The 27,797-nt window shown below is 49.3% G+C and overlaps 1 protein-coding gene across 1 annotated transcript in view; it reads left to right on the forward strand.

Moving 5' to 3' along the window:
• Positions 1-27,797, forward strand: part of Cfap77 (cilia and flagella associated protein 77) — a 114,757-nt gene that overhangs the window by 64,520 nt on the left and 22,440 nt on the right. Inside the window, exons 4-5 of the mRNA XM_028757159.1 lie at positions 17,707-17,812; positions 24,254-24,355. Coding sequence (XP_028612992.1) covers positions 17,707-17,812; positions 24,254-24,355 — 208 coding nt within the window. The remainder of the gene's footprint in view (positions 1-17,706; positions 17,813-24,253; positions 24,356-27,797) is intronic.

Here is a 27,797-nt window from a genome sequence, read left to right on the forward strand (position 1 = left end):
AGAGAGAGAGAGAGAGAGAGAGAGAGAGAGAGAGAGAGAGAGAGAGAGAGAAGAAAGTTCAGAGAGGTACTGAGAGTGCCCCAAGTCACCACATCATTGCTGTGAGCTGATGGAGCCAGGTGTACAGTCAGGTGGGCAGGCTCCTTATCTGAAGCTCATCCTTAGATTCTCTCTTCTTCCTAATGTTGGTATGATACACCCCCACCAAAACCTCTGGTCCCTGGGAGGCTTCAGCTTTCCATCCTTTGAGTCAGCTAGGCTCAAAAAGGGCATGCATTACCATCAGCTCTCAATATAAAAATCTTAAATTGCTGTAAAATGGAGTGGTCCCAATTCCAGGGTAAGGACGTGATGAAGTGCCGGCTGCATCTCCCATGATGGTAAATGAGCTTTGCATATGCAAATTGAATGGATTTTAAAATGGTATTTAATGACAATTTCGTGGTCGACATTAACATTAATTGCACAGAAATGAAAATGTGGCATTAGGTTGCTGTTAGCTGTGCGTATTGGGCCATAAAGCTCCATCTTTATCAGTGAGGCCCTTCCCATGTGACAGGGCCACTCCACAAATTGCAGGCAGAGGGCTTTTACGGATCAGAAATATCCCCCAGCTGGCCTGATCAGCATCAATTTCCCTTTATTTCTTTGTAAATGGAGGTTAAATGGCTTCGGGAAGGGCTTGGTGCTGCCTGGACTCCGAGGTGAGCCCCTCTCCCTTTTTCCCTTTTGACTTAAATGCCTGAGAACAGTTAAAAACCCATCGCCCCGCCCTGTAATGGGGCCAAGGCCTATTCCCTGGTGGTCATGTTTAACAAGCTTCCTCTGTATTTATTTCTTTACTTTAAAAGCATGTTGAAAACCAAATCAGATTACACTCCACTGTGCAAGAACTGTTCGAGTGATTTAGTTCAATAAATAAATAATGAGGTAAATGGGCACCACCCACACACCTCTACAGACCTGCTAAATAAAGGCTCAGACAGCCTAGATGCACACAAGTCAAGTGTGCTAGCCATGGCAAGCAGAAGAAACCATAGAGAGTACAAAGGCTGAATACTGACTGACCCCATCTTCTGTATTCCCTCATGGGTGCACCCCTCTTTGCCAGACACCCCACAAGCTCAGGCTTGTGCAGTGTCTTGTGCCATGTGGATGTTGCACCCGACTTTGGAATCCCTAAGTCACTTTCTTGGTAAAATTTCTACTTCTAAGCAGGAGAGGTGCCTTGCAGGCACAAGCCTTAGAACACTCCAAAAGCAGAGCTCTGAGCAGGCACCTGGAAGACAGGGCCTCATGACTCATGGTCATGAGTAGAGGAGGGACAGGGGACAAGGCAGAGAGGATCCCTTGTCTTGTGTAAAAATTTTTAAGGAGAGAGGTCGAGTAATTGCTAAGCAAGAGTAAAGCCCTGGCTTTGGATCTCCAGATCCCATGTAAAACGGGACAAACATCCATACCCGAAGCACGCCCACAGAGTGATAGGAGGTGGAGGTGGGAGGATGCTCTGATGCACTCTGGCATGAGGTGGATGGTGACAACCAACACCTGAGGTCTTCTAGTATGTATCCATCTCTCTCTCTCTCTCTCTCTCTCTCTCTCTCTCTCTCTCACACACACACACACACACACACACAAACACACAAAGACTTTTAAATGTTTGAATGAGTTGCTCCATTTGAAAGAAAGAGGGAGGGACTGCACTTAAAGACTAGACTCCATGTGCTTCTGGACAAATCAGAAGCCTGGGTAGTGGTCTCACCATCCTCTGGTTGTGCTTCGTGCAGAATCCATGTTCTCCATGTACCCATGTCCTCATGTTCTCCATGTACTCATGTACCCATGCTCGCTCTACTGTATCCTGGTATCAGAACTTACATGTACTGCTGGAGGCCAACAAGCACCTTATTATTTTTTGAGACAATACGGCATGCATGTGTCCCAGGCTGGCCTAGAACTTGCTATGGAGCCAAGGATGGCTTAGAACTTCTGATCCTCCTGCCTTCACCCTGCGCCCAAGTGCTGACATCACAGCTTTTCTATTACATCAATCCCTGATCTCTTGGTTCACTGTGATTCTTTCTTGGCCTTTGAAGAATCAATGATGTTCTGACCACTTGGATATCAAAGGTGTTTTGCATGCACACAGCTAACCCCTGCTTTTTTCTTCTGTAGCAGGGTCAGCCTGATGTAGGCCTGAGAGGGAGGATCAGGCCTTATCTCAAGGAGGAATATGAGGAGGGCTTGTATAGGGTGTAGTCTCAGCTGGGGAGATGTCATCTCAGTGGTCAGACATCAAGAATCCCCTAGCTTCGCTTCACTCTCCCGTGTGAGCATTACAGTCAGGGTGGGGTTGTCAGCCTCATCACCAGTACAGAAATCCATAGCACAGATATCAATGCATGCTGTAACCTGAGGCCTATCCAGAGACATGTCTGGTGGCCAGAAATGTAGCTATTAAAGGCGTGCTTAATTACTGATGCATTTTAACGGGGCTTCTGGGGAGGAGGTGCCCATGCCCTTGCATATCTTTTTTTTTCTTTTGTTTTTTTTGAGACAGGATTTCTCTGTGTAGCCTTGGCTGTCCTGGGACTCACTCTGTAGACCAGGCTAGCCTCGAACTACAGAACTAACTCTCGAACTCAGAAATCCGCCTGCCTCTGCCTCCCAAGTGCTGGGATTAAAGGCACACTTGCATATCTTAATTGTTCACGCTGCTAATTGATCCTGTGTTCTCACTAACAGCAAATCAGAGATATGTAGCCAGGGATCAGGCAGACCCAGGAACTGGTGGAGTCCAGGCAGCCGAGGCTCTCCTATCGCCATGCCTGAGAGCCTATGCCACACTTAGCAACAGTCACCAGTGGGTGTCCATCCCTCAGCAAGCAAAGGGTATCCTGATCACAGGCCAGATAAGCTCCACATAGCATGTGCATGTATGCCTGTCCTTTTAGAACCTTTATATTTTCATGTTTTCAGAGAGGAGACAGAGGGTCAGAGTAGCAAACTAACTTTCCTGTGGCGTCTCTGCAGTGGGGCTGGGAATTGGTGTAGCCTGAGCCAAGTGACAGGGACAAAAGTGCTAACAGACGGTAACATGGCTTGGGATGATACTGGGGTTTTCCCTGGAGTTAGGACAGGTGGCTGGATTTATTTCTTCAAAGTCCTTAGAACTTCATCTAAACATAAAGGAGCCCTCAGTGAGGTTCCCCACCCCCACCCAGGATCACACATTGCCTGAGAATCACTTTAGGAGGGGAAAAGTTTCTTGGGGGCTGAGAGTTGCAGAGGTCCCCAGTCCATAGGCAGGTGTCACTGCTGCTCTGTTCTGTGCAGGGTTAGCTCATTGTGGTAAGGGGAACATGGGGCTGATACTCCTCATGGTGGCCAGGAAGGATGGATGGCGGGCGGGAGGGAGGGAGGGAGAGAGGGAGGGAGAACACAAGGCTCCAAGGCCTTTCCAGTCCCTTTTCAGGGGCAAAAGACATTCTGTGTGACCAAAAGACATCCAGTTAGACTACCTTTTAAAGGCCCCCACCTTTCAGTTCAGTCCTGGGCTAGGGGCCACACCACAGCGTGCCATTTCCTTTCCCTTCCTTTTCTTCCTCTCCTTCTGTGACTTACTACCGGTAGACTCAGACTCTGTGAGAGAACATCCTGAGGCTTCTCCACATGGCCACGCCAGGCCTCTGCTCATCTCTGTATCTGCAGGTCTAACTCTAGGCTCTTAACTGAAGAGGCCCTCAGTAAAGATTGCTGAGCGGCCACACCAAGATCCAAGTGTCAGTCCATAGCAATGCTCTCCTTCCCAGAGGTCTTGCTTATCCCATTAGTTTGATCAGGGAGCTGAAAGCTTTGGGATGAAGGAGAAATGAGGAGCAGGACCTGTTACCCTCTACTCTCTACGGGCATTGTTCCTCCTTCTCTCAGGCATCTCCAGCCGAGAAGACAAGAACACAGAATGGAAGAAGCTTCAGAGGCAGTTCAATAAATGCTGCCGGCCTGACAGCTCATGGGTATCTCTGCCAAGCTGATTTATTTATCAAATTTACAGTGGACCCATCAATCACACTGTCTTATTTGTTTCTGCTGAAGCCAATATCAAAATCCAAGCCAGATAACCAAAGTCCAAGGAGGGACTTAGTTCTAGTCAGCAGGGCCTTATGGCTGATGAGGGTCCTCTCTGACCACAAGGGGGAGCCAGGAGATGTGGGGAAGACCTTACTGGGAACTATGCAGACTGCATAGTGTGCTGTTGTGGGTTGCATCCAGCAAGCCTCACACATAGTAACTGCACCTCGACTGCAGGCTGCTCTTCCCTTCTGCCCCAGAAGACGGAGACAGTGTCAGCTTCGTCAAGCACTGTCACTGTTAGGCTGGGGAACCCTAGCCTATAGTGAGTGACTCTTGGGGTTCTATCCCTAACACAAGAATGTCATCAGAGCCTTAGTCTCTGCCTGGCACATATAGGTTTTGGCTAAGTTTTTGCTGGCAGGAAAACATGGTCTAGATATGTTTCAGGCTTCTGGATAGTGACTGAAAGCAGAGTCTGCCCAAGACTCAAGAAAGAACAGAACAGCAGACACTGTTCACCGTGCCACTTCACAGGCTCCACTACGGCCCTTCTGCTGATGTGCGAGTGTGCAAGCAAGTAGCACGATGCTGCCTCATGAACTAACTCCATCTCTTGGCTGTGTTCATAGAGATAGAAATGAAGAAAACAGGGCCAACGACCTGCCTGCTGCTCAGTCATAAGTAAAAAAAAAAAAAAAAAATGCCAGGCAGAGCTAGGATCGTGGTTCAGTTGGTAGCTTGCCTGACATTTTCAGAACCCTGGGATGAGCCATCCCTAACAATGGGGGAAAGCAGGGATGGTGGTGATACATGGCTGCAACTCTGTGGTAGGGGTGGAGGCAGGAGGATGAGAAGTTCATGGTTATCATCAGCTACATAAGGAGTTCAAAGTCAGCCTGGGCTACATGAGACCGTGTCTCCAAGAAAAAGAAAGAAAGAGAGTAAAAGAGAGAGACAAAAGCATGGAGAAAGAGAGGAGGAAGGAGAAGAAGAAGAAAGAGGAGAAGGAGGAGGAAGAAGAAGAGGAGAGGGAGGAAGAGGAGGAGGAAGAAAAGGAGAAAGAAGAGGAAGAGGAGGAGAGACTATGTGTGTATTTAGGAGAAGGTTTCCTAACTACACAGTAGCCAGAGCAGAGCTGCCAGGATAGTGTGTGTGGGACAGGGAGAAAGTGCCAAGAATGGAGTCCTGACGGTGATTGGGAAGAGGTGCAGAGGAGACACCACATTTGGTCTCAACTCAACTCCCTGAGGTCATGACAAAGACAATGGAGGGGCTTCAGAGACCCCCACAAGGGTCACTGAGTGTGGAGGCCACACTCCTGGCTGATACTTGTACTGCCTTCACTATATGACCCCTGGGTGCTTCAGTGAGCAGCTCAACACATTAGCTTACGGAACCAACTTCCATACTCAATCACTGGAGAAACTGAGGCTCAGGGGCTCATGGGAGCCGGTTAGTTGGTGGTAGTGCCAGGGTTAAGCCAAACCTCCCTCCTGGCGACTCTCTGTACACACAGGCTTCCAGCAGGTAGAGCAAGATCCTAGGAGAGAATGCTGCTTCTCTCCTGAGCTGTTATTGTGGTGATAATTGTGGCTTGGTGCAGTTGTCTGACCCCAGTAACCTGAGGTGCTTGGAGCAACCCAGCACTACCGTGCTGCTCGCTCTGAGGACCCAGCTTTCCCTGGAGCAAAGTGACTGATACTCTAGGTAGCTCCTGTAGTGGGCACTGGAAATGGGCATGGAAAAGTTCTGGTCTCTCATGAAAGGTCACAGGTCACCTAGCAGAAGGTTGAGGGCTCACGCAGGGTCCTTGCAGAAGCTGGGATCCCAGAGGTGGTGGCTCTGGCTAGCATCTGGATCTGCCCATCTGCTCCATCAGGGGCAGGAGTCTCTGTCCTCAGGGCTGCAGGCTTCCAGGAATCTCCAGAGACTCAGGTTGAATGGGGCACTTGCTAAGCAGTGGTCTGAGATAAGGTTGCACTTGGGGTTCCTGCCTCTTTGGGGTCCTCTCTCCCCTCCTTCCTCATGGGCTTTGTGGCTAGAGCTGGGGTAGAGACATTTTTCATACTTCGCTATTTCCCCTTTGGCTCTCTGGCTGCCCAGACAGAGATTTATCCCCAGCCTGCTGCTTGCGGTATGGGGAACAGGGGGCCTGTAATGGATCGTGATGCAGCTCCCATGGGGCCTGTCCAGGCCGAACCCCATCCATCAGGAGCTGCTGGGTGCCAAGGTCAGCACTAACAAGGCTGGCTGCTTCCTCCCGGGGCTTCCCCACCGCATCCCATGCCACCAGCTCTGCTTCAGGTTTTCCCAGTGTTAGGCTTCAGGGAGAGCTGAAGCCAGCACAAAGTGGGTTGAGGACCAGCCTCCCAGCTGCTGGCTTCCCCCTGCTCTGCACATCATCCGGAGGCTGCTGGGGCCTGGTGGGCTCGGCTCCCCTAGTAACACAAGGGTACAGAAAAGCCATACACTGCTGTGAGTTGTATGCTTTTGGTGACAGCTGGTTTCTACTTGCCAGCACACTGCTCTTTATACTGTCCCCACCCTTTCTGGAGCGGGGATCAGCAGCTTCTCTTGTTCCCAGGTATCAGGAGCCTCCATGATGAATTGTCCAGCCCTCTAGAGAATGTGCTCCGGCCATCTTCCTTCCCACTTTAGCCCGAGGCCCCTGTCACAGTGAGGGTGGGCACCTGTACTGGGAGCTGCTAATGGAATCACCCAGAAGAATAATGTTAACAAGTTGCAAATGTGACCCCCTAGACAATCTAAAGGTCAGGACTGTTGATGTGACAGGGCCGCCCAGTCTGTCATTAGCTTTTATGTTAGACCCACAAACAATTAGGAAGTAATTTGTGAGCCCAGAGGTCTCCCATCTAATTAGCTCCCAGAGTCCTGCCAGTGCCTGGTCACTGCTGTTTCAGTTGTACACCAGAAAGCCAAGCGTAAGGCAGGAGGTTGTTTGTGGGGCTGAACAGCCCTCCTCAGCTTCTGGGAGAAACAGATGGCCAACAGGGCCAGAGTCCTCTGCAGGGAGCCAGTGAGTGGAGTGTGCCTTGGAGAATTGCACACTCCTTGGCTCTGTCCTTGCGAGAGTTGGAATCTCCCACTTTCGATGCAGGCATCTCTGCCTGTGTGTAAGTGTGTGTGTTTGGGTGGGTGACAATCTGCACATGGAGGCCCAAGATTCCATTCCTTGGGCTCCATCTTCCTCGTTTTCTTGAGGCAGTGCCTTACTGGCCCAGTAGACTAAGCTGGCTGGCCATGAAGCCCCAAGGATCTGCCTGTCTCCACTTCCCCAGCGCTGGGTTAAGTGGGAACCCCGTGCTCAGCTCTTTCCCATGAGCTCTGGAGCTCAAATTTGGGTCCCAGCTCTTCCGAGGTAGGCACTTGATGGGCTCAGCCATCTTCCACTTCCACCTTCTCTCTGGACACTTCCTGTTGTCCCGAGTGTCGCTGGTTTGGTCAGCAGAAGCAAGACTTCTGATCCAGGCTGGTGAAGTAGGCTGGCGTGCATTCAAGGAGTGAGGAGTGGTGTCCTCTTTCTTGGGCCTATAGGAGGGCTTCTGTGGGCACCAGACACCCCTGCCTTCTTGAACCATTTCTTCCATTTACCTAAGTCTGTGGTAATATTTTGTGGTTCTGCTGGGGTGAGGATAGATAGATTCCAAGCTGATTTTAAAAGAAATCTAAAAAACCATTTCATGGGTCCTGAAAGTGTGTTGGGACTTTGCAACTTACCTCCTGGACTGAATGGACACACAGACTCTGCCTCATGCTGCTTAGGCACCTTTAAGGGCTCCCCGTTCTCTCATCCTTCCCCCACCCCCCACCCCACCCCCAGTGCCCAGAGGTGCATGGTACCGTATGTGCTGAGGCTGTCTGCTATATCCTGGGGCTAAGGGATTTCCCACAAGAGACAAGGTAGCATGTCAGCTTGGCTCTTGTTTCCTTGAAAGCCACTGATGCCATCTCTGGGGTCACCTCTGGGGTCACCTCATGAGCCCATCTAACCCTAATAATCACCTTCAAATATCATCAACCTGTGGGTTTGGTGGTCAAATTTTCTTTTCCTTCTTCTTTTTAAAATTTATGTTCATTGGTGTTTTGCCCAAATGTGTGTCTGTGTGAGAGTGTCAGACCCTGGAACTGGAGGTAAAGATGATATGAGCTGCCATGTGGATGCTGGGATTGAACCTGGGTCCTTTGGAAGAACAGACAGTTCTCTAGGGAATCAAGTGTTCAACACAGGAATCTTGTTCAAACCATAACTTCCCTCAGGGCACAAAAAACTCCAAACAGCACCAAATTCTCTGCCCCCATGCCCGGTGTGTACTGCTTAGTCTTTGTGAGTTTCACATTCAAATCTCTCAGTGTGACCAGTGTGGCCTCTGCACATATCAGAAAAATTGGTGTGAATTCATCTCTAAATAGTTCTTTGAGCAAAATTTTAATGAGCATAAACTATTTGTGTTGTATAAGAGTTGGAGACCCAGGCTACAAAGTAACGATGTTGCAGGTGAATGGGGGAAACTGTCCTGGGTGCAGTAATAAAGAGAGGCTGGGACCATGCCAAACTCAAGCACATGTCTAGACTAACAACAGCACGTGGGCTTTCTTTTTTTTTTTTTTTAAATGATGGCAATAGTCTTACTGTGTTGCTCAGGCCTTGGATTATGCTCTCCTGTCCCAGGTTCTTGCCTCTGCACCTCAGACAGTTACTGACCTGTGGGGATGTCAAAACTATGCTTTTAGTCTGTGGCCAATTGAACCTACAGAGGTAGAGTCTGCAGATAGCACTGTCTGGGCAAGCTGGGTGTGGGGCACACACCTTTAATCCTGGTGCTTAGGAGGCAGAGGCAGGCAGATCTCTGAGTTTGGGGACAGCCTGATCTACAAAGTGAGTTCCAGGGCAGCCAGGGCTACACAGAGAAACCCTGTCTTGAAATTAAAAAAAAAAAAAAAGGTACAGGTAAAATTGGGGAAACTCAAGAAATGTTGGTGGGCTACAGGAATGCCACCATCCTGGGTGTGACATTTTGCTACAAGGTTGCAAGATATGGTCAGGGGAAGATGGGCTAGGGGTAAACTGGATAGAGGTCTGTGTTAAACACTCCAAGGATGCTGCAGTGATCTTGATGAGAGTGTGGGGGGGGGGCAGGATTGCTTGCCAGAGTTTTAAACATAAGCTAAGTCCTCAGTAAACAATCTCCTTACAGTACCTCAGTGGCCACACCATGAGCCTACTGTGTAGCCTTAGATCTGCACCCTGGCAGCCACTTGGTATTGTCTAGAATACCAGGGCAATCTCTGGAAGGCATACCTGTGCCTGAGGCAAGTCCCAGGAGTGAGAGAGGGCAAGAGATCTCTTTAGGTGGGCTATGGGTTTTTGTTGTTGCTTTTAAGTTAGTGTCTTATTGTGTAGCCCTGGCTGGCCTGGAACACGCTATATAGATCAGGTTGGCCCCAAACTCATAGAGATCATTCTGCTTTGGTCTCCTGATTGCTGAGATTCAAGCCATGTACCACCATGTCTGAATCAAGGGCTGGGTTTTGATCCAACCTAGAAGAGGAGTACAACCCACCAGACTCCCCCTCTTCCTAAGGTGAATGGTTCCTAGTCAAGGCCTGTGGACTATACAAGGCTCAAATGGAGAACACTGTGAGGCTTTCCTTTTCTTTTTTATAGTTATTTTTGAAACAGGATTATGTTATGTTGACTAGCCTCAAACTTGTATCCATCTTCCTGTCTGGTCTGTCCAGTAGCTCCAGTGTGAGCCAACATGCTTGGCCCATTGTCCACTCCTTCTACTCCTTGAGGCTATTTGGATGCTCATGCCAACATCTCCTGGCTTCCCAGGAGCAGCAAGCTGCTGGTGTATTAGGGACAGATTTTAATTTTATTTTAACAAAATAGCTGTCTCCACTGGAAGAGGCGTCAAGCATGAAAGAAGGGCCCGTCTGGAGTGGAATCACATTGAACAGACCTCCGTGCTGTCATTGATTTTCTAGGAAGATAAAAATCGCCTCTGGCTACTAAACGGAATTAGTAGTCACTGATGACCAATTATTTTAGCCCGCTGTGAACGGAGCGCTGCACTGAATCCAGTTTGTCAGACCCGAATCTCCTTCTTAAACACCTTTCAACACATGTGTACCTAAAGTCCCTCAGAAGGCGCCTTCACTTTTCCTGGCTCCCGCCAAGTTCTGGGCTCAGCAAAGTTTTAATGAGCCTCTCAGATGAAGATGAGTTTCTATGAGAGGGCCTCTCTGATCCATGGAGCTCTTGCACGGAGGCGGCGGGCAAATCAGAGCTGTCAGCCCTCATTTGTGCCCACCCCGCTCCACGCTGCACCCATGTCAACCTAACGCTTGCAAATGATCCCCTCCTTCTCCCTTGTGAGATCACCCCAAGCCTTCATTGGAGATCAAGCCTTGGTCTGGGGTATCAATTGCAAAGCTTTGAGGGTAGATTTGATGGAACGAATCTGAACCTTCTCAGGGCCCGCCTGCAGCCCAGCTGATTTTCATTTCGTTTATTCCTGACTTTTTGCTCCATTAGACTTAATTGTGACATGGTGTGGCTGAGACAGGAGCGTTGGGGCCGGGAGGGACTTCTCTGAAGGTTCCCTCCAGGTTACAGCAAAGGATTTGTCAGAGCTCTGAGCAGTGAGTGGCTGGGCCATCACAGCAGACGCTGTGTGAGAATCCACAGGCCAGTGCATGGCTGGCTTCAGAGGCAGGGGAAGCAGCGGGCCCAGTGCAGGCGCCCAGTGTGGGTCAGTACATATATAAGCCTTGATGTCCAGTGAAGACAGAGCATGTTTCCATTCTCTGAAAGCCCCGATGTGCCCTGATGGCTCCTTGCAGCCAACTTCTTCCCCACCTGGCTCAGCCCTTCCTGCCATTCCTAGAGCTTCTGGCCGTCTCTCTCTCTCTCTCTCTCTCTCTCTCTCTCTCTCTCTCTCTCTCTGCACTCATAAGAGCCTCAAATATCTGGGTAACTGGACAGATCTTACTATCCCATGGGCTGTCCTGCCCACCTCCTCTGCCATCCCCGAAGTCTCAGCCCCTGAGCTTGGGACTTCCAGCCTCCCACAGAGGCACAGAGTTGCATAGCCCATCCACATGGCTTTTGGGCATGGTTTTCAAGATTGGACATGAATGACTGCCACTGGTGTTTGTGACTCTAATCCCCTGGTTCAGGAAGGCATGGCTGGCATCTAGGACTGGAGATACCTCAGCTTCTGTTCTGTCGTGGGGATTTCACAGGTCAGACACATTAATACCCTTTCTGAGGATGCCAGGGCTGTCCCAGTGCTGTTAGCAGTGTTCAGAGAGAACAGGCTCACTTCTCACACAGCCTCTTCCTGAGCTGTGCAGAGGAGCAGGGCAGTTGTCCTCAAGCACACCCCAAAGCCTCCAGGGATAGTTATCAGAGGATATCCAACATCTGGCATGTCTGCTTACATTGGATGAATTAGCTGAACCCACACAGGGCTGTCCACCGGCAGCCTGCACATTTGGAGAACCAATTGCAAAAACCCAGTTACAGCAATAACAAGAAATTACCCATACACCTCAAAAAAACTAATAAAGGGACTAAGGATGATAGACAGCTGGCCTAGCATGTAAAAGGGCCTGGGTTCAGTCCCCAGCCATGCATAAGCCAGGCATGTCTGGTGCAATACCAGCATTTGGGAAACTGAGGCAGGAGGATCAGAAGTTCAAGGCCTTCCTTGGCTACCCTGTGGTACCCTTGAGGGCCACCCTGTGCTATATGAGTCACTCATATTTTAAATAAGTTTAGGATTTTGTGTTGGTACCCTTGGCCAGAGTACAATTCCAACTCCAGCCTGGGTATTCCCAGAGGATGACATAGGAAAGCTGATTAGAGCAGGTTGGAAGCGTGGACAGTAATCCCTGACATTGTGAATGGTCTCAAGCTACCCCGTGTAGAGTACAGCCCATGGTAGCTCAGGATAGCCTGGGGCAGGGGGTGCCTGACAAAGGAAAGAAAAATCCAGGGAGAAGGAAGGAGGCACTCAGGGAGCCCTTGGGAGGTTGGCTGAGCTGTGGCCAGAGACTTATGAAGTGGAGCAGTTCGTCCTGACAACAGCAGGAAGCCACAGGTGTCAGTCTCCCCTAAGACCCCAGCTCCTGTGTGGGGTGGGCACCCCACTGTGTGCGGTGGGCAGAGACCTAGTGTCTGTTGATGGAACCATGCCTGGGAAAGCCTGGGGTCTTCTGGGTAAGGAGCCAGACTCCCTGGACTTGGCCTCCAGCGAGCGAATGCTGATTAGAATTTGTTGGGCTGTGGCATCTGTATCTGGAAAGTTGGGAGTCCATGCTTCACCATTCATGTGTGCTGTGTGACCCTGGCCAAGCCGTTTGACCTCTCTGGGCATCTGCTGCCCCAATCCCACCCTTTCCTGTGCACATTTAGTGAGGATAAATAATTAAGCTTTTCTGTGTGAACCCCTCTGGCTCCTCAAAAGAGAAGTGCAGGAAGGGCAGCTGTAATTGTTACCAAAGGGGCCTCAGCCTGTGGCAAAATCATTCATGTTGGAGTCAGAAAGAGAAATAAAAGGCTGAACTAAACAAAACAAAAAACAAGTGAGCTATGGTAAGAAACCAGCTCCTAACGACACCTCCCTCATGAGTGCGGGCTATGAGAGCATACTTGCTCAGCACGCAGCAGGCCCTGGGTGTGAGCTTTGCTCAAAGAGTGTCTCATGACTTTACTGGCATGCTGGGTACCTGAGAGATGGAGGCCAGAGAACCAGACATTCAAGATTTTCCTCAGCTATAGAATGAGTCTAAGGATAGCCTGTCTACATGAGACCCCGTCTCAAAATCCTAAATGAATAAATAGTCTTTACCTAGCTCTAAATCGCAAAGGTTTTCTCTTGTGCATTTGGCAGTGTTTGTTTTATATTTGAGCTGATATCCACCTGAAGTGAGAGACGTATGTGGAAGGACTTGGGTTTGTTTTGTTAGTTGCTCTAAGATGCTCAGTATGGGGTACCACTTCATTTGTGAGGAAGGCGGCCATCCTCCCTGAAGTCGAATTCCACCAGTTTAACCCTATAACTTACTGTAACACTCACACAGCCTAATTTGTACTGTGCAAACTGAAGAAACAAGGTCTGCTAAGGGTTTCCTTAAGATTTCTTTTCCCTTTTTTTTTTCTCATCTCCCTTCGGTTCTTCCTGCTCCATTTCATGTGTACGTGTGCATGTGTGCATATGTGTGTATGTGTATATGTGTGCATACACATGTGCATGTGTGTGCACATGCGTGTGTATGCCAGTGCACATATGAGGGCACAGGTACACATGTACGTGTATATGTATATCTGTGTATCTGTGTATGTGTGCATGGGTGTACTCATGTGCAGGTGCATGTCTGCAGGTACATGTGTGTGTCTGTGTGTGGAAGACAGATTAGCCTCAGCCATCACTCCTCTGGTACTATCCACCTTCTTCTGAGACAGGGTCTCTCACTTGCCTGGAGCCTGCTGATTCAGCTGGCTGGCCATCAGCCTTGGACTGGTCTCCACCTCCCCAATGCTGGAATTAAAAGTGTGCACCACCACACCCAGTTTTTGTCCCTTTTTTTAAAAAAAAAAATGGGTCCTAAGGGATTGAACTTGGGTCTTTGTTTCTGGCAGAGCTATACTCCCACATCCCTGTCCAGGGTGGAGTCCTGTCAGGCCCCAGCAAGCACACAACTGTTTCTGCCCTCTGGCACTGGCTGCTGTTCAATGGTTGACATTCTTTGTGGGCTCATGCCCAGATGGAAGAACACCTAGCCAGGCTGTTTAGGGCAGGGTAGCTGGGAACCAACCCTTGGAAGATGCAACCCCACAGTTAAGACTGCATTCGAGGGGGAGACTGCATGTGGGGGTGTGCTGGTAAGGAGAAGAGCTCTACCCAGGGAGAAAGGGCTGGAAGTCTAAGGAAAGCCATGAAGGGCAGAGTCAGTGCCAGGAGTTGAAGAGGGATCTGAGCCAGGGGAACCACAGCTTCAAGTCCAGGTTTAACACAGAAACGGAATCGGTGCAGGAGTGATGACATCCAATTTATGGCCCGAGTTCTCTCCACACCAGGCCAGCCTCTGCACCTGTTTATCCACAGTAATGAGCCAGAGCAGAAACTGGCCAGTTTGTGGGTGGCCGTGGAGGACCTAGGCCAGGGTTGCCTGCCATAACTCATGGTGTCGTAGGTTCCCCTTGGCTCAGCCTCCAGTGCTTCTTCCCAGAGAATAAGAATTGCTGGTCTGGCCAGAGCAGGACACTGAGTAGGTCAGCCAGGCTGGGGGAGGGCTGAAGAGCTGGCGTGAAGTGATGGATACAGTGGGGTGCTGGGAAGATGGCTGTTGTCTGGGAGCAGCCTCTTGGGGTAGATATTTCCAGATTACTCACACAGTGTCGTTAGAAACACAGCTATAAATTAGGTTGCTCAGAGGCATGGGGCGAGTAATAATTAAGTAATAAAAGTCGCCACAGGGGTACAGGAGGCAGGAACAAAGAGCCACTGTCTGTCTATGAGAATCAAAGCCTTGGACCTCTGCTCAAATAGAATCCAGCCTAGCAAATTCCCCAGGTCCTGTCATGCCAAGGTGCATTAGGCTGAGGTGAGTGGGTGGATATTTAGGATCCGGGCTAACTCTGGTTGTCTCTGAAAGCTGGAAAGTGGGGCTAATGAGCAGCTGGGAGTCAGGGCCAGCCAAGGACACTGGCCGCGAATTCGGGCCTATGTGGTCAGAAGTTACACACTTCCACAATGGTTGTTTTGAAAAGCTTGCTGTCCTGCTAGTGTGTAGGGAGGGGTGTGTGTGTGTGTAGGTCAGGGGTCAACTGTTGGTGTTAGAGGTCAATTGTGGTGTCTTCCTTGTTTTTGAGACAGGGTCTCTCACCGGCCTAGTGCTTGCCAAATCTGCCCATTGAGCCCCAGGGATCTGCTGGTCTTCCCCACGCCAGTGCTAGGACTCCCAGTGCATATCACTACATTGGGCTGTTTTTACATAGATTCTGGAGATTTGAGTCAGGGCCTCAGGCTTGCATAACAAGCGCATTTCAGACCAAGCATCAACCCCGTACAAACACCCGCATTTCTAAGCATTTTCAATGATTTCAGACTTGAAGGGCTACCATTCAGACCAGATCAACCAAATCCAGGGGCAGGAAGTTTGCAGCATCCGGACTTTGCTGGGCAGTTAAGGGGCTTGCCTATCCTCTTGGGTCTACTTCCTCATCCTCTGGTCTGGGCAGAAAGGTCCCATGTTGGGCTGCTCCTCATACCCACCCTCCCTGGCTGCTTTGGAAAACTATTAGTGCTTTGACTGACCAGACAAGGGTCTGTATGCAGCTGAGAGGAGGTGATTGTCACAGCTTCCTGGGACCTCGGGGGTATGAGTCTCAGGATTGAGAGAACCCCTAAATTACTGTGTAGTGTTTTTGGCTCTGACTTTCTCATAGAATTTCCCAGAGCATCCTGGAGCTTCCTTAACAAGTTGGCACAAATAAGGGCGAGGGAGATTAGGGAAGAAGATGGGAGGACAGTGAACAACACAAACTCAGGTTCTCAAAGCTGTGGAAGCCAGAAGTCTGACCCTAGGTGTCACCTCTCCTGGTATCAGTGGTCCCAAGAGACTCTCTAGCTTGCATTCCGTGTGGCTGGAGAATGTGGATGGCACTGGTTTGGAGGGCTGGTTGCCTGAACCTTCCCCAAACACATGCGGCAGAAGATGCTCTACATCTTCCAGTGTATGACTTCCAGAACAGTCTACTGCTAGCAAGGTTAAAATAGTCATTTATTTGTTTTATGGTGCTGGGGCTCGAACCCAGGGCCTCATACATGCTAGGTAAGCACTCTACCATTGAAATATCCAAAGCTTAGACACACTCTTTTATGCCATGGCTGTGTTACCACAGTGGTAAAATAATATCAGTAAGGGCTGGCTATGCTGAAGTGACCATCCACTGGGAATTTCAGCCAGCAGGAATTTCCTGTTAGCCTTCTGGCCATTTTAGCTCCCACCAGTGAGCATCACTATCCTTCTATTGAGTATTCTAGTTAAATATTATTATTATATAGTTAATTTTTTATTTATGTATTTGGGCACTTCTCCTGCATGTATGGCTATGGACTAAGTCAGTGCCTGGTACCCTCAAAAGTCAGGCCATCCAGTCTCCTGGAATTGGAGTTACAGATAGTTGTAAACTGCCATGTGATGCTGGAAATAGAGCCCGGCTCCTCTGCAAGAGCATCCAGTGCTCTAGCTTGCTGGACCATCTCTCTAGCCCCTATTATCACATATTTTTTAGGAACAGAGTCTTAGCATGTACCCCAGGCAGTCCTCCACACTGAAAAATTAACTCTTGGAGGGTAGGTAGTTAAGGGAGGGATTCATGAAATCACGTAGGCTTTAAACTCGCATTGGTGACTTGAACTTGATTCTCCTGCCTCTACTTCCCAAGTACTGGAGTTATGAGAGTGTAAAGCTTTATTTTCTGCAAGTTTGACACAGTGGGGTTGTTTCCTGACTTGTGACTACAGGCAGTGGGTTGGCTTCCTGTCTGTAGGCAGTAGGTTGGCTTCCTGTCTGATGTGTGTGCACACTCTGTCTTACAAGCTGTTTAAGAGTTCATTCTCAACCTGGAGTCCTGGCTACGAGTTGGTACCAGCAGCAGGCCTGTCTCCTGAACAGCTCCTGCTCATGAATGGCAGCGCTCTCCTCTGTACGCGGCCTCTGTCCATTTGTACACCTGACCTTCAATCTGTTTAGAGCTCACACTAAATGCTAGGAGCATTTTGTTTTTGTTTTTTTGTTTGTTTGTTCATTTGTTTGTTTTTCTTTCTTGGAAGGACTTAGATCTACGTTAGCTTTGAGCCCTGTGGCTCGACCAGTCTCACTCAGAGTGCTGCCTGACCCTGGTCTGGGACGACCTTTCCTCCTCATCACTAACATGATGAAGGATCGTGCCTGCAGAGCGCTCAGCGCTGGCTCTGGTTTCCAAACTGCGAGCAGTGAAGACATCTCATGTGACTTCAGAAAGAGATGGGCCCTGGTGCAAAGCTGAGGTCAGTCCCACCGTGCCAGTGGGACTGACAAATGTAGAGTCAATTCTCCAGGGCTGGAGCAGAATTCAAATAAGAAGAGACTCCGAGGGTGGTGGCTTATCGCTCATCCAACTTGGCAGCATTCTGGCTGGGGTGGGCCAGGACAATCAGACCCCAGGGCTGTAAAGGACGATCCTGAGCATTCCCCAGTGAAGTTAGACACTGAGGATGGTACACCTTCTTGGCAGGAGTCTTTTCCAGGGCTAGCCTCAGCAGACTGAGGGCAGAGCCCAGGGTCTATGAGAGGCATAGCTGAAAGGGTTCTGAGGAACCTATGAACCTATCCAACAACAGTTCAAGGACAGAATCTTTGTTCCCTCAAAAGAAACCCCATGGAGGCTCCCCATGTTTGTAGAGCACTTTGTGTATGGAATCTGATTCTCTGGGGTTTCTAGTGCTCTGCTGATGGGGAGGCCTTGTGGTCCATGGAGAAGGAGATGTCTTGTTCTGGAAGTGGGTGCCCTGGTCTTACCCATGCCTCAAGCTCTGTGTGCCCTTCTCCCCACAGGCCGTCAACACCCTTCTTTGACCTGTTACAACATCGGTACCAGCAGCTGTGGGTACAGGAACAGAAGGCCACTCAGCAAGCCATCAAAATGGAGAAGAAACAGAAGGTAGCTGTGCCCTCACTTCTGAGGGGCTGAAGCTTAGGGAGGAAAAGAAGAGTTAGCATCAGGGTATGCAGTTGGGGCAGGAGCAGGGGCCCAGTCACATCTTGCTGCAATGAAATTCAGATCTAGACCAGTCTCAGTGATGCTTCTGTTCAGCTTGTACCTGATCCTGGATTGTGTAAAAGGTGGCTGGACATCAATCAGCAGGCCCTTTCACCTCTGAGCTGGGATTAGGACCCAGTCACATTGACTCTTATATGGAGACTATTCCCTGAACTTCTGCCTGACTTGCTACAGAAGAAAGTAGCCTCACTGCCACCGGTCTGGACAGGTGTGTGCCCCACACTGGCTGGTGTGACAAGATAGAAATTGTTTCTACAGGGGTGTGTTAAACAACATGTTTTCTTTCTTTCTTTCTTTCTTTCTTTCTTTCTTTCTTTCTTTCTTTCTTTCTTTCTTACTTTCTTTCTTTCTTCCTTCCTTTCTTTCTTTCTTTCTTTCTTTCTTTCTTTCTTTCTTTCTTTCTCTCTCTCTCTCTCTCTCTTCCTTCCTTCCTTCCTTCCTCCCTTCTTTTCTTTCCTTTCTTTCTTTCTTTCTTTCTTTCTTTCTTTCTTTCTTTCTTTCTTTCTTTCTTTTTTAAAGTTTTATTTATTTAGTGCATATCTGCATGTACACCTGCATACCAGAAAGGGACATCAGATCCCATTACAGATGGTTGTGAGCCACCATGTGGTTGCTGGGAATTGAACTCAGGACCTCGGGAAGAGCAACCAGTTCTCTTAACTGCTGAGCCATCTCTCCAGCCCAAGAACATGTTTTCTTTCTTTCTTTCTTTCTTTCTTTCTTTCTTTCTTTCTTTCTTTCTTTCTTTTTTGTTTGTTTTTGTTTTCAAGACAGGATTTCTCTGTGTAGCCTTGGCTGTCCTGGAACTCATTCTGTAGACCAGGCTGGCCTCGAACTCAGAAATCCACCTGCCTCTGCCTCCCAAGTGCTGGGATTAAAGGCGTGTACCACCACTGTCCCGCACATGTTTTCTTAAAACAGTAGGAAAGTGTTTTGTTACTAAGTACCAAGTAACCTTCTCATGGGTAACACAGCTTCTCATATTGGGGTCGCAGGAAGCAGAATCTTTATCCTACATCCTAGGCAGGTGTCTTAGAGTTTTACTACTGTGAACAGACACCATGACCAAGGCAACTCTTATAAGGACAACATTTAATTGGGGCTGTCTTACAGGTTCAGAGGTTCAGTCCATTATCATCAAGGCAGGAGCTTGGCACCATCCAGGCAGGCATGGTGCAGGAGAAGCAATATCTTCATCTGATGGCTGCCAGTAGATACTGGCTTCCAGGCAGCTAGGACGAAGGTCTTAAAGCCCACATTCACAAGACTACATCTACTCCAACAAGGCCACACCTCCCAACAGTGCCATTCCTTGGGCTAAGCATATACAAACCACCACAGCAGGGAAAGCTGTAAGAAGAAGCCAGGGTAGCACAGGGAAGTGGGAGCCACAGTTGCTATGGGTACAGGACCAGAAGGCCACTCAGCAAGCCATCAAACTGGAGAAGAAACAGAAGGTAGCTGTGCCCTCACCCCCAGTTGCTACTGATGTGTGTCCTTAGCAACGGCATGGAGTCACTTTGGTGAGATTTTTACCAGAAAAACACTCCTAGCTTTTCTTTTTTTTTCTTTTTTTTTTACTCCTAGCTTTTCTTTATGCTGTCCTACACATTTTAAAGCACTCAGAGGCTCTTCCTTTAAAATATTCCAAACTTGAGACTTTGAGAGGGTTCATGGTACCTCCTCAGTTGATTCAGACCTGTGACGTCCATGTCAGAATGTGTGCTTTGTAGATTTCACTGGAAGTAGAAGCAGCAAGCCAGGTATGGGATCGTGCAGTCACCATGCCAGCACCTGGAGGTGGAATCAGAAGGATCAGGAGTTCAAGGTCAGCCTTATCTGCCAGGAGCAAGTTTGAGGCCAGTCTAGGCTGTGGGAAAGATCCTCTGGAAAAGGAGGACAAACCAAAACCAGTCTAACATTCAGATCTCTGATCTTGCAATAATTACAAACAACACCCAAGCCTTACTCCCTTCCCTGAGAGCTGGCGAGCGCCCCACGGGCTGCACTCGGGCTTCTAGGAGCTTTAACAACAGGTCAGCATCTCCAGCTAGTATCTTAGATTGCTTCACTTTATGGAAAAACTGAGGTTCAGAGAAATGAAGGGACGGAGACTGGGGAGGTGGCTCAGTTAGTACAATGCTTACCAGGAAAGCACCAGGACCTGAGTCTTGATTCCCAGCGCCCTTGTTAAAAGCTGGGTGCTCAATACTAAGGGGGGGGGGGAAGGGGACAAGACTCCCCAGGGTTTAATTGGGAAGCTCTAGGTTCAGTGAGAAACTAAGAGTGATTGTGGAAGACATCAGCCTCTGACATCCACAGGCATGTGCATACTTGTGTATGTTCACCCCCAACACACAAACACACAAGTGCACACCCACAAAGAGAAAAGACAGGGAGATGAAATGACCCTCCAGTGACTTCTAACCAGATGTGTCTGGCCCAAATGCAGGCTCTTCTTGAAGCTGAGGCTCTCGCATGCTGATTACTTGAACACTAGAAGATCAGCAAAATGGTTCTAGGGACATATTGGGGTTCAGGGGAGCCTTTGCAGGTAGGATTGTGTAGCCTTTAGGATGGGTGTCTCCACGTGGTTTGGTGTTCATTAGAGAAGCCAGCATTGAAATGTTTTTAAAGTGGCCTGTGATTAGTCTGTTAATAACTCAACACACTGTATAACAGTGTGTTTTAGTGGGAGGATTACTACCCCAAGCTGCTTGGTAGCTCCACAGGGGAGCCTCCCACTTTAATCAGCAGCTGGCTCCCACCACTCGGAGCCTCTCTGCCCCTCCCACTAAAGCAGACAGCCATGTTGAACCAGAAGGTATCTATCCTGGGTTCATAGTGAAGCCCTGTGTGATGTAAGAGATGGACAGGGGGCTGGAGAGATGGCTCAGGAGCTAAGACACATACTGCTTTTTCAGAGGACTGGAGTTCAGTTCTCAGCACCAGTGTCTGTCTGTTGCCTCACAATAACCCAGTATTCCAGCTCCAGAGGAATAAAGAACCTCTGGCCTCTGCAGGCACCTGCACATGCACATGCACATGCACACACATGTACACACACACACACACTCACATACAAATCAGATAAAATATTTAAAATTAACGATTCCCATGACTTAGGAATCTTTCCAAAGAAATGAAACAGGCCTATATATTTTCATATTGGGTTTGAGGAGATGGTGGGCCATTCTGGGAAAGAGGAACAGAGAGAATGTGGTCAGAGGGAGATTGTTAAAGGTATGTGTGTTCAGACTCTCCTCTGTGCCCTGCATTTTCAGAGACATGGAGACCCCTTTCTCCTATAGGAAAGAAGCCCATCAGGGGGTCTCAGAGCCCTGTGGCAGAAGGCAGAGCATCCTTCCTGGGATGCTGGTCCACCTCAAGGATGAAGGGTGGCAGCATATGAGGGATGGACAAACTTCCTGGGTATGCCTTTTTGGGAAGCTGAGGTAGTATGTTTTGGGGAATAATGAGTCCCCTGCCTTAGCACACAGTAGACATTCAGAAAGTAGCAAGCTAACCTCAGAATTCTCTTTTCATTCTGTGTGTTTGCAAATACACACACATTCAGGTATACAGACACACATGTAGAGGCCGGAGGTCAACACTGAGTAGCTTCCTCTGTCACTCTCCCTTTGCTTTTTGAGACAGTCTCTCGCTAAATCTAGAACTCCCTGGTTCATAGACTGTTGGCCCAGCAAACCCCAGGATTTGCCTACTTCTACCTCCTAAAAGCTAAGGTTACAGAAAAGTGCCACCACGCCCAGCTTTTTAATGCGAGTACCAGGATTTGAACTGAGGTCCCCACATTTGCCTGGCAAGCACTTTACCTACTAAACTTTACCCACTAGCATTTTGATCAAAGTCTTTGTAGGTATCATGTTGTTTTGCATATGCCAGCGAAGCCACCAGATGCTGAGCCATGTCCGAGCTGATCACAACTTACCAGGCTTGAAAAGATAATCGGTTTTCAAGGCCAAAGCACCGATATCCTGGAGGAAGCCTGGTTCTACCATAAGCCTGCATGCTGCCGAGAGAAACCCTGGCTTTTGGACAGTGCTGATCCCTAATGAAGTTCTTGAATTGTCATTTAGTGAGCAGTGACCTTAAACTGGCTACTCTGCTCAAAGCATGAATGAGCAGGCTGAGGAGGCCCTCCGAGGGAGGTGGGAACCACTGGGTAACCTGTGCCTCTCCACCTCCCTCCTCACTACTCCAGATGTGGCTCCAACATCTGTAACTCTAAGATCAAGGTGCCTGCAGGACTGATTTCTGCTGAGGTCGTTCTCCTTGGCTGTAGGCAGACACCCTCTACTGTGTCCTGACATGTTGGGAACAGAACACTTATCCCCACCCCCTGTTCTATAGACTGTAGTTGTGTTAGATCAAACCCCACACTTGACTCCATCTGTCCCCAAGTACTCTCATGAACCTCATCTCCACGTAGTCACAGTGGGGCTTAGCGCCTCACCACCTGAGATTGGAAGGGACATGTCTTAATCCTGGACAGACACCATGAACTACAAGACTGGCTGTGGACCTGCTGGTACCTACCTGTTAGTGGGGATTGAACTCAGGTTCAGGAGAAATGGGCTTCCCTACCTTTGAAGCTCCTGAGAGACCTCTTGGGCTCTAGGTATGCTCAAATTCCCTCTCCTCAAATATGCCCACCGTCTTTCCTCCTTCCCCCTGGGCAGGCCATCATAGGGACCTGCACCATGGGACAGTGACACCCTGTTTAGTCATATATTTCTTCACATAGTACTAGGGTTCCCTGTGAACCACAGGAGCTGTGTTAGTTTTAGGGTAGGAGATAGAGATAAGGATGACTCTATCACAGCTGCTGCTCTATGGCCAAACCAGAAACCAAAGTGTCTTAGTCAGGGTTTTATTGCTGAGATGAAACACTATGACCATAACCAAATTGGGGAGGAAAGGGTTTATTTGGCTTATACTTCCAGATCAGAGCCCATTATTGGAGGAAGTCAGGACAAGAACTCAAACAGAGCTGGAACCTGGAGGCAGGAGCTGATGCAGAGGCCATAGAAGCGTGCCTAATGGCTTGCTTCCCTGGCTTGCTCAGCCTGTCTTCTTATAGAACCCAGGTGGTGGGGGTGGGTCTTGTATACTGTATATTCAGTTGCTGATTTTTGTGCCCAGAGATCTGGTTACAGTCGGGATTTTAGCATTGTCATGAAACATTGAACCATTTCCTGTATCAATGTTGTGTACAGAATGGTCCCCAATTATCTCTGGTTAAAGAACTGATGAGCCTATGGCTGGACAGAGGAGATAAGAAGGCTGGACTTCGAATCCAGCCCAGGGGCCCAGGTAGAGAGAGAAATAAGAGAAGAACCATGAGGAGAGAAGGTAGAGAGGCCATGTGGAGAGGATTTGCCATGTGTTTGCAATGAGAGAGCAGACATGAGGATACACATGGACCAGAGTGAGCCAGGGCAAGACTCAGATTGAAGGTAAAGGACCTGTGGCAGGGAAGTAGACAGCCTTAGAGGGTCAGAATAGCTTAGAACCTGCCCAGCCTAGGCTTAAAACTTGTTTATAAACTTTAATAGGTTTTTGTGTCAATTATTTGGGAGTTAGAATGTGATCAGATAAGGCTCTCATACTTAAATTAAAGAGTATACCAGCCTAGGGATGGCACCACCCAAAATGAGCTGGGCCCTCTCCCACTGATCACTAATTGAGAAGATGTCTTACAGTTGGATTTCATGGAGGCATTTCCTCAACTGAAGCTCCTTCCTCTCTGATGACTCCAGCTTGTGTCAATACACAAAGCCAGCCAGTACACAAAGCAACTGTACACGTGGGTAGGGCCAGGGGTCAGTGCTGTGAAGTTGCCTAGGAGAAAGATAGGAGGCTGGAGGGAAGGGACCCTCAAGACTGTTGGTCCACAATCCCAGCCCCTGCCCCAGGGCCCTGTGGTCACTACCCTGGTGTGTTAGCTGTATTGCTGCTATGACAAGCATGACGAAAGGACTTAAAGAGGGAGGGGCTTCTTTTGGCTCACTGTTTGAAGATAGGTTCGTCATAGCAGAGAAGGCATGGAGGTAGGAGTTACATTCTATCAATCAGGGAGCAGGGAGAGAATGGATGTCTCTGCTCAGTTCTCTTCCTTTTTCCATTGGTCCAGGATCCCAGGCTGTGCGATAGACATGCTCACATTTTGTCTTCCCTTCTCACTTAGCCCTGTCTAGAAACTACTCTACAGACATGCTCAAAGGGTTTGTTTCCATGGTGATTCTAAAGCCTTCAGGTAGCAGGGCGAGCATCTCAGCACTGCGTTTTGGCCTGCAGGTGATCCTGGGGAAACTGTATGAGACGAGGAGCAGTCAGCTGAGGAAGTACAAGCCTCCCGTGAAGCTGGATGCTCTCTGGCACATGCCTCACTTCAAGAAGGTCAGTGGCCCCTTCATCCACCTTTCTGCACCAAAGCTGGGGCTGGCTGATGCCGGCCCACCTGTGTCAGAGTTCTGCAATGCTCAGGACACTGCAGCAGGTGGTAGGTGACATCTAGGAACTTTCCCTCAATCCAGGTTCTGAGTCCAGTTAGTTCATCAGAAATTCTAATTTTTTTAAATTTGTGCAATGTGTGGTTGGAGAGGGGTGGTAGTGTGCACATGTGCATACGTATGTGAGCACAGATGGGAACAACTTTGGGTGTCACTCCTGTCTTTTACCTGAATCCAGGTGGACTCTCGTGTTTGTTCTTGAAGGCTAGCTGGCCCAAACTTCTGGGCATTTTTCTGTCTCTACTTCCAATCTCACTATCGGTATGCTGGGATTGCAGAGGCAGGCTGTGGCAGCTGATGTCATGTGACTTCTGGGGATCTGAACTCTGGTCCTCATAATTGTGCAGCAAGTGATTTACCGACTGAGCCATCCCATCAGCCCTTGGCTAAGACTCATGATAAGTACCCATGGGCAAGCTGCTGATATTGACCTGGTTTACAGATGGGAAACATGGAGATGCTGGGAAGAGGCAGAGCCTTGGGAGAGCTTAGGTCACCTCAGCACAGAGTTGGGATGGCTGGCTACCTGGAAGCAGAGGCTGTCTGTGTAGAGAGCATCACTCTAGTGACCAGTCTTAATGTATCTTGTATGGGGAAGATGCACCCAGATGGGAAACAAGCTTGTGCCCTCACTGCTAATCTACCTGAATGAATGGTGGTACCAGCTGAGAGGAGGAAATGACTTTAGGCTCCGCCCCCTAAGTGGGCATCTGAATAAAGTGGAGTTGGGATACAGGGGCCAGGCTGCGCTCTGGCTTTAGAGCAGACCGTGTTCTTTCACCATGTGGCCCTGTGACACCCAGGGAGTCATGTTCAGCAATTTTTAGCAGGACAAGGACAATGTGGGGGTAGGGTGGGGTAGCATTGTACAGACTAAGGGAAATGTGAGGGCTGGAAATGCTGGGTCTAGGACAAGAAAGAGGCTGTAGAGGCTGTGTGTAGCCAACCCAGGCAGAAGGAGTCTTTCTTGAAGGTCATGAGAGACACCCCTAGCCCTATCAAGACAGCTGCAACAGCAATATTCCCAGGCATCCGGCCCGGCTGTGCTGCCCGAAACTGTGAGTTAGACAGTGACAGGACCGCTGCCTTCCTGAGCCTAATGCACTTGAACAAGCTGCTGAGCTTCCTCGGAAAAGCGGCTCTGCCACGATGGATGTGGCCTCTTGTGTCTTGCTCAAGTGGCCTCCATCGGCAGATGTCAGTGACCATGTGCCCTGCTGCCCATCAGCCCAGGCCTCTGCTGGGCTCACAGCAAATGTCACAGAGAGAACATGACCGAACACTGATCAGGAGGTGGCGGGAGTCACCAGCACACTGCCACCTTTTAGCACCTGTCAGCAAGGAGTCTCAACAGCAAAACCTCCCTCCGGTTTCTCCATCTCTCTGTCCCACACAGATCTTTCCACTTGCCTTCAGTTGGTCACTGCCTCTCCTGAGGCCCCTCCCTCTTCTCATTTCCTCCTTGGCCCTCTTTTCTATCATGCCAGTGACCAAGTGCATGCAGGCATCTCGGTGACATTGCCAGAGGTGCACCAGGGTCCCCGGCTCCCATGGGCACAAGATGCCTTCCAGGTGGCCTCTATTTTTACGGTAGCTGGCCCTGATAGAAGCTTGTGTTTAGAAATGAGTCAGTACTTCTGTTTGGAAGAGAGGGGTCTTGTCTCAGGGTCTGGGAAGTTTTGCTACCCATTAGGACATCTGAGGTACTGTTAGACACAGTTACCCAGCAGTGACAACTCTTTCTGGTGGCAGGCATCATCTGTGACTAATGTGGTGTAGAGAATGTCATTTTATCCTCAGGACAAACATCCAACCCTGCCTTGCAGGTGAAGAGGGTCCAGAGCTTTTTCAGCCTCCCTGGAGTGGCTAGCCTGGAACCTTGCATAGTGCTTTTGTTGCCCATGCTGGTAACACACTAACCACTTGAGAAAGAGGGGCAGGGCCATGCCCCAGGTCTTTCCTGTGTCTTCCAAGGATACCCCTGGGATCCTGCAAGTTGGTGCCCAGTCATCCACTACATGGGCCCTGGAACACAGTGTGTGTGCCAGGTTCTTTGAGCAGGACTTCTCAGCTACATTATCAGACATTAGAGAGCCTCCGACCTCTGAGAGCTGCTGTTATCTTAACTGAGCCTGCAGCACATGCTCAGTGCTGGAAGTACAATTTGTATGTGTCAGTGCACCAGTGTGGATGCTGAGGATAGAGCTGCCTTAATCTTGGGGTTCCTGAGACTCCTTCAAGGGGTGCCTCAGGCCTTGGAGAAGCTTTCCCCTTTGAAGGACTTAGCAACTTTGCAGTCAGGTAATTAACTACACAGTCTTTCATCTTCCTCAATAATGTGTAAGTCCACAAGAACCAGGCTTCAAGGCCCTAGCCATGTCCTCAGAGCTAAGCAGGGTGTCACAGAGGAGGTGGTGAGTCACCCCTGGAATGAATGGAAGAATGAATGGATAGCCAGCCCAGAGTGACCAAATATTTTCAAAGCTTCTCAGACACAATGAAAGCCTCACACAGATGCTCCAGCACTGCTGTATCCCTGCCACCAAGCAGAGGCTGTGCTCAGAAGGCATGCCAGGGCCAGGTCAGACTGCTGTCGCTGCATAGTACATGAAGCCTCAGGGGGGTCTTTGTCTGGGTCGCATGTCACTGCTGATCTGCCACCCCCATCCTGGCCCCATTATGATAGAAAAATGCACTTCCAAAAAAGTTGAACCTGTCACAGTGATGGATAACCTAAACAGATCCTCCCTGCTCAAGAACAGATGTGGAGGCTGAACTCTGTCAGAAATAATTAAACACCTTTCACATGGAAAAGCTGCAGGCAGGGTGGGGCATCCACCCTGGGCTGGGTCACTGTGTCAGACTGGCTGCTTTCTGCTCCCTATCAGCCAGCCATGAGGGGGTCTGGGAAGACCCTTGGACTGCAGGATAAGAAAAGAGAGGCCAAGGAAGACAGTGACAGGGCCTCTGTGGCCCTGGCTTCTTTCTAGTCTCTGTGTTGTTCAGTTGGCAGGCAGCAGCAGTCCCAGGGTGGAGGGTCACCCATTACCTGGTGTGGAGCCTCGCAGCCAGGATGTTCATCATGTGAGGCCCAGTTGAGAGGCTGGGAGTTTGCAGCTTCAGTCTGTACATCCAAAAATGAGAGTAGGCTCAGGCCTGTGAGGCCTCTTCCGGACTGAGACTCTATGATTTCCTCTTACTTGGCCAAGGAGCCATGTGGGAGGCAGAGCAAGAACTCTTGGAAATAAAGAAGGCCCCAAACTATTAGGAAAATAACTCAGACTCTTTGGGTTCTCATATGGGGGACATGAAGTCGTCATCCCCCACTC

This window comes from Grammomys surdaster, unplaced genomic scaffold, assembly GCF_004785775.1.
Source record: "Grammomys surdaster isolate TR1022 unplaced genomic scaffold, NIH_TR_1.0 126133, whole genome shotgun sequence".
Lineage (NCBI taxonomy): Eukaryota > Metazoa > Chordata > Mammalia > Rodentia > Muridae > Grammomys > Grammomys surdaster.